This window comes from Diabrotica undecimpunctata, chromosome 7 (genome assembly GCF_040954645.1).
Source record: "Diabrotica undecimpunctata isolate CICGRU chromosome 7, icDiaUnde3, whole genome shotgun sequence".
Classification (NCBI taxonomy): domain Eukaryota; kingdom Metazoa; phylum Arthropoda; class Insecta; order Coleoptera; family Chrysomelidae; genus Diabrotica; species Diabrotica undecimpunctata.
Genome location: NC_092809.1, coordinates 93,164,618 through 93,171,878, shown reverse-complemented (window position 1 = coordinate 93,171,878; position 7,261 = coordinate 93,164,618). Strand labels below are relative to the sequence as shown.

Sequence of the window (7,261 nt, the reverse complement as noted above, 5' to 3'; positions counted from 1 at the left end):
GGAATGGAAGCTTGGACATTGAAGAAACAACACATAAGGAAAATAGAAGCGTTCGAAATGTGGTGTTACAGAAGAATATTAAAAATTCAGTGGGTTCAAAGGATTACCAATGCTGAGGTACTACGACGTCTAAATAAGGAGTTAGAAATTATGAACAGCATAAAAAGAAGAAAACTAGAATATTTGGGTCACATAACCAGAGGAGAAAAATATGAGCTGCTGAGAATTATTATGCAAGGAAGGATCCAAGGAAGAAGAAGCATAGGAAGAAGACGCATCTCCTGGCTGAAAAACCTTAGAGAATGGTTTAACTGTAGTTCACTACAACTTTTCAGAGCAGCAGCTAACAAAGTGACCATAGCCGTTATGATATCCAACCTCCGATAGGAGATGGAACTTTAAGAAGAAGAGATGGATCTGAAGTGGAGTGTTATGTACTGTTATGTCTTGTACTGATATGTGAATTAAAAGTTCTTAATTTTATTTTTTGTTTTAAAGATATCACATTGCCTATATTTTGCGCAACTCAGTCCTGTGTTTTTTGCCACAGAATAAGTTGTATGTCTAAAAAGTTTCTATTTCTAATCATGGTACAATGAATGTGTATTCATTGTACCATGATTTCTAATTAAATGTTACCAACACCAACTTCGCACCAGTTAGTTACACTTCTTTAAGGAGTGGTGATCTTCAATGTCAGATGTCAGATTGTATGCACTGAATTTATGAAGTCATATGATTTTGACAGAATATAGTTTACTCTAGGAAAGTGAAAATCTATTCACGTGAATTATTTTACACCCTTCAAATTCAAAGCTCATTTATAAACTAAAAATGGGTGCATCTATAATTCCTTTTGTAATTTTCACTGTGTTATGGGGTGGAGTTGGAGCTGTTCTACCCATTTTTGTACCAAAAGGACCGAATAGAGGGTAAGAATATATTGTTTGTCTGACCAAGTTTATCTTTTCAAGAATTCCTTTTATTTTGTTTTAGAATTATCCAAGTTATTCTTATGCTAACAGGTGTGTCGTGCTGGTTATTGTAAGTATTTGTATCTAGTGCTCTTAGGTAGAATCAGCTTTTTAAATGATATTATTTAAACCCTATTTTATTAGTATTTTAGCCCCAGTATCTTAAGTTCTGTGAACCCTATTTGAAATTTCCCGAAAAGAGAGTCAGGCTTGCCTTAGGTCAATTATCCACCCCTTATCAAATTTACTCAGTTGATGGAAATTGTAAACTACATTCAAAGAAACCAAGAACCATACACTGCTAAATTTTGATCCCTCCTAAACTTAAAAGTTGCAATTTTTAGTGGTTGGTGGTAAAATTCTAATCATTTATTGTTTTTGCTGATAAGCCTGTATACCAAATTTTATTAATATAAAATAATTTATAATGGGTATTCAGATTTCTGACACTTATTATTATCTTTAATTAATTACTTAATTCTAAAGATAATTCTCTTATTTGATATGGTAACTTTTTAATTAAACTATGGGCATAAATGGATTAAAATGATGAACAAATTATGCTGTTAAAACTTTGCTGAATTTTTATCTTAACAACTTATTTTTTAGCTGGCTATGTTGTTATGTAGCTCAAATGAATCCTCTTATTGGTCCTAAACTAGAACAAAACATTGTGTTAATTATGGCAAAACAATGGGTAAGTATTTTTTTAAAATGGTTTCTAATAAAACTTTATTATTTTTAATTTTTTTTGGACTTGCTTCCTGTTATTTTTTTTTTAATGCTCTTGTCCCACTTGTGCTATGATATTTGCACCATGCTTCTGTGTAGTTTGATTTGAATAATATGATATGATAATGAGCAATCCACAATTATTTTCATCAAAGCTAATTTATGAGAACCATTTTCTTTCTAACTTCCTCACACTCACATTTTTTACATTTGTTTTTTTTTGTTTCCTTTTTTTATAAATAAGTTTAAGTTTTCATTTTGTTAAATAAATATCAACAATGATCTCTACATCATATACAAATTGTTTGCACAGTCGAACCTCATCTTCATATTAAAAATTTTTAATGTGTCAAAGTAATTATATTAATGTTTGTATTGTATAATATATTTTTTCTAATTTGACCCACATAGGCTTCATTCAGTGTCTGTAATTGTATATTAAGCATTTTTTATGAGCGACATTTGTACTTTCATTGAATAAATAAATAAAAAGATGTCATAATGAACCACAACATTGGAAATTCTCAACAAAATCTTTAAAAGCATCTCAGTTGGAGTAAACCCATTCTCCTTTAATTCTTTGGCCATTTCTAAAATATATTTCGAACCTAGATTGCTTTTGTTCATCTGTGAAAACCAGTTGTAATAATAATTTTGTTTACTAAAACTTGAAAAGTCAAAGTTGATGTAAACTGGCAAGTGTATCTGAATTAATGATAGACATGCACTGTATAGCTATCTCTGTCCTTCAGAGCACACTATGATGACAATAATTTTGGATTACTAGATAATAATAATAATTCACAATCAGAGAACATAAAAATTAGGGGTATGGCAAGGGGTGCATTCTCTTTCCATTACTATTTAACTTGTACTTGGAAGTTATGCAAGAGGCACTGCACAATGAAATCACTGGTGTTGTAGTAAACAGAATACCTATTAATAACTGGATGTATGCAGATGACAGTGTGTTAAAGGCAGAGAATATTGAAGATTGCAGAGAATAATCCAAAAAGTTTATAGGCAAGTTTATATTAAGGCTTAAATATGAACTTGGATAAAACTAAGTTTTTAATGCTTACCAAGAAATCAAATGGTATACCAGTATGGTATACTGCCAATGATTGGGATTTTCCCTTTAATTATTCAGAAAATTATATGTCTTATAAAGACATTTTGAGGATAATATGTGAGAAAATAAATATGATGATTTAAAATTGGAATGGAATATCTTTAATTAATCTACTTTATAATAACTATATAATACTTGTTATTCTTATAATCAGTCTCTTAATAAATTACATTTTTTTAAATTTCAGAAATATGCAGTACCATCATCAGCTTGAAAAAAGGCGTGAGTAACCATTCCATCTGGATAGTGTGTAGAAATTTCAAATTGCACAGCTATTTTACTGTATTATATTTATTAATTTCCTTTTTGTGATCATCCAATTATCTGTATGTAATATTATTAAAGTGATATGTATATTAATTATTATTTGTATACTATCTTCACAACCAACCATTAATTGTAAAAAAAATATTGTTGAATTAAATTAATTTGTCATTTCTTTGTGTTTTGAAATATTTAAGATAAACAAAAAATTTTAATGCAACAAACTATATCATAGTTCTCATGAGAAAGTCGAAAGTCATAGTAACAGCATTACTTGTAGATGGATCCAAGGAGGGGTGATCGCCCCCTTCCTCCTCTCAAACCAAGTGATTTAATTTTTATACCCTATACTGCCCTCCTAAGGAAAATCACAGCATCGGCAGTACTTATAATAATGAGTAAATGGACTTAAAAGAATCTGAAACTTTTAAAAAGGGTGAAAATTGTTACAACAATGCGGTTAGAAACGATTTCACTTTATATCAATAAATCTGTAAATAAACCATGTTAAAAAAAGGAGCAGTAGTTTATCCAAATTTTATACTTACTATGGCAGATACTGGAAAAAAATCGTAAGTAATATTAGGAATTGCTAAGTAAAACTACAGCATCTATGGATGTTATGTTTTTGCCGTGTTTTTTCTAACATAATGTTTAAGAAAATATAATTAAACAACAAAATAAGTTTTTGAATAATTTATTAAAACTAGATATTTAATAAAAAAACACACATTTATTAGACCGGATAAACCCTAACAAACAAAATTTAATACAAAAGAGAAAAAATTCAATATAGAAAGAAATTATCTTATTAATCCTTATCCTTCTCAAGGTTTTGCCAAAATTGTAATCTATTTGAAGGCATTATCGTTTTGAGATTTTTAATAAGTGCTTCTTTTTTATTTTTTGATACTCAACATGGAGATGTAAATGCCTGAGGGCTGGGAAGTTTTTTATTTAAAACTTTATTTTGAAGAAAATTCGTTCCAAACATACTATCGGAGTTATTTGTTAACTTGTACTTTAGAGAAAATGATCCCTTGTTGGCAACAATTTCTCCTTTTTTCGCCAAGTAATGACGAGCCTCTATTTTTAATGTTTGCTTGTGACGCAAAGTCTTGCCGCTTAAAAAAAAACCTGTATACTGCATTTTTTTATTGTAACTTTTTTTTAATTCGCATTTCCAACAGCCTGTCACAAAATCGTTAAAATCGTAGGTTTTCATTTGTTTTTATAAAGATTGTTTCACCTGATGGTGGAAGCTCATCGGCGGACATGAAGGTGTGCCCTGGTTCGAAATATTAGATACAAATATCTTGATCAGATATAGCCTCAGAATTTACAATATATACAAGGAAATATACAAAACTCCAATTTTTATTTTGACCTGAGCAATTATCAACCCAAAGGACAAAATGTTCGACATGCCTGTAATGTAAAAAGAAAATATTATGAGCTAATTATTTCTTTTTTTTTTTCCCGTCCAGTAATACCGACATACCATTAGGCATGCAAAAGTTTTTTGTTTTTTTTTTCTTTACCCAGGGTACAAATCTTTCATTGACTGTCGATATTTTTTGGGTAAATATTGCTTTCTTAAACATATCGATTTTTAGTAACATTATGACTTTTTGTAAGTCAACATAGACTTTAAGGGTCGTTGATGTATTTGGTTCATTTGTATCCAAACGGTATAATTCTCTTGAATCTCTGTCACGTTGAATGTGTTCTTTCCAGCTATCATATTCACTACATGCTGAATTCAAGTTCTCACAATTATGCTCTTTATTGTGTAGTTGGAATGCTTCACGCAGTTCGCTCTCTTCATGGCCCAGATTTGTGAAAAATATGTTTTTATTTTTGAGATGCTTTCGATAAACCTTATACGAGCATTGATTAGGAGGGTAGGCTGCTAAATAATCCTTGTGCATGACCTGTATGGTTAAATCACTAGGCAAGTATCTACGATACGGGGCGTGTTCACGCCTGTAATGGGATATAACTTTCTATATGCGTATCAAGGTTTATAGTAGATATTTTGCTTTTACATGCCGCCTTCACACGTCCATCTTTTTTAGAGCAGATAGGAGTAGACGCATGGTACAATGAATACACAATGTGTATTCATTGTATCATGGAGTAGACGCTTGAAACACATTTTGTCTGACAAATACTTTCGCTAATCGCGCCAATTACGTAGCAAAAACACCGCGATTGTCTATTGTTTAGATTAGAATAAACACAGCAACTGCAGGCTCCGTCAAGTATATGCGGGGTTTTACTTAAGAATGTTGTAGTTGCGGGGTTCTTCCATAGTTCCACGCATGTTTTCGTAGATGGTAGGTTTAGTAGTTCTTTCAGAATATATATTTGGGCATGTAAATACTGTACTTTTCTTAAAATAATCATGTAAACTCTCTAGATCTAATTTTCGTGCCCATCTTAATTTTTGTAAGTTTTGCATATGCGGTGGTTTTCCCAAGCACTGCAGTATATTTATCCAGTGCTGAACGAAGCCCTTCCGTAAAAATTTCTATCTTAAGCTTCTTGCATCCAATTTGTAGTGATTCGCTTTGTATCATCCGATCATCTAGTCGGTGGTCGACCTCTATTTCGATATGTCTCGTGTCTTGGTCACCATTTCAGAATCTTTTGGTCCATCTATCATCCATCAATCTGGCAACATGTCTGTCCCATTTGGCCACGGCTATTTTTTCTTTTTCAACTGCATCCGTCACCTATTTATTTCTAGGTTTGATACTTTATCTCTAATGTATTAATTGTTTAAATTTGTATTAGAAACTTAAAAAAACAATTTTATGTTAGTGTTGTTAAAGTAATTACCTTCAAAAATAAAGCTGTTTTAGTCACCGTGCTTCAATCATATTTTAAACCTTTTAACTGGTAACTCTTCACCAATTCAATCTATGAGAAATGCAATTGGAACGACGAAAGAATTAATTTTTTAAAGCTTCCTCAAAACGCAATGCAGTTCTTAAAAATATATTGCGCCATCAGCTTAATGGTTTATGCAGGACAAGATGGGTTGAATGTCACATTCAACCCATCTCGTGTAGACCTTTTAAAAATGTAGAAGCAGAGAACTTAGTTCTCTGGTAGAAGTGTAAAATATTAAAAAAAAAACGGGTGTGGCAGTCCAGTGGGACTGCCGGTAGAAGTTACACTTATATACACGCATTCTCCGTTACAAATTTATTTGTGAGTCAATCTGCACAATCATTACATATGTAATGCTATAGGTAAGACATAGCAGAAAGAGGAACATAATTAATAACAACTTACTAACAATTAATAAACATTTGACCTAGCAAATGAAGGATTGAATCAATATTTTGATGAAAATGTATATTTTTATTTTCATATATGTATGAAAGGAGTTGAATGCAAACATTTTTTGCACATACTTTGCAGTAAAATTCATTGTTTATTTTGTTATTAATATAAAAATACAATACAATACACTGCAACATAATTCAATATAATAATACAATACAAATTAAAATCCAACATTCCTAAGTATTTAAAAATGACAATAATATACATAAAAATAATACACTACAATACAGTGCAACATAATTCAATATTCATAAGTATTTAAAAATGACAATAATATACATAACTTTTCTACTTACGCATATGTTTAAATTTTCCATGTAATAATATTAATAAAAAAATCCTCCCCGACTGGGAATCGAACCCCGGCCTCCCGCGTAACAGGCGGGGATACTGACTACTATACCAGATATACTACCGAGGACATGACACAAACGTATTTCAAAATTGACAGTTCTCTGTCATACATCATACAGTGATTTATCGACATTATTATTTTGAAATACAAAACACTAATATAATTATGAACATTTAATGAATAATACAAAACATATCATATAAATAATAATATTAATAAATATTTTATTATATATATAATATTATATGTATATATATAATATATATAATATTAAATATATATACAAAAGGACCATTTTTATATTCAAGAGAGGAAGAGAGAGAAAATATATCTTCTGTCTCTCTCTTACTCATTATCTTACATATGTAATGATTTCACAGATTCACTGCCATACAAATTTCCAACGTGGAGCGCGCGTATAGAAGTATAACTTCAAAAATTGATGCA

At 30.6% G+C, this 7,261-nt stretch overlaps 1 protein-coding gene across 1 annotated transcript; it reads left to right on the top strand.

Annotated features, from left to right (window-relative positions):
- The first annotated feature begins 680 nt into the window (after positions 1 to 680).
- On the top strand, positions 681 to 3,275 carry LOC140445590 (V-type proton ATPase subunit e 2-like). Its single transcript, XM_072537764.1, has 4 exons — positions 681 to 932; positions 997 to 1,044; positions 1,584 to 1,671; positions 3,026 to 3,275. Exons 1-4 carry the CDS (start codon positions 835 to 837, stop codon positions 3,050 to 3,052), a joined length of 261 nt encoding a protein of 86 aa, XP_072393865.1. The 5' UTR covers positions 681 to 834; the 3' UTR covers positions 3,053 to 3,275.
- The last annotated feature ends 3,986 nt before the right edge of the window (positions 3,276 to 7,261 follow it).

Coding starts and splice junctions, on each gene's coding strand:
- LOC140445590 (XM_072537764.1), top strand. CDS start 835: ATGGGTGCATCTATAATTCCTTTTGTAATTTTCACTGTGTTATGGGGT. Junction 1,045..1,583: donor GGTGTGTCGTGCTGGTTATT/GTAAGTATTTGT, acceptor CTTATTTTTTAG/CTGGCTATGTTGTTATGTAG. Junction 1,672..3,025: donor TAATTATGGCAAAACAATGG/GTAAGTATTTTT, acceptor TTTAAATTTCAG/AAATATGCAGTACCATCATC.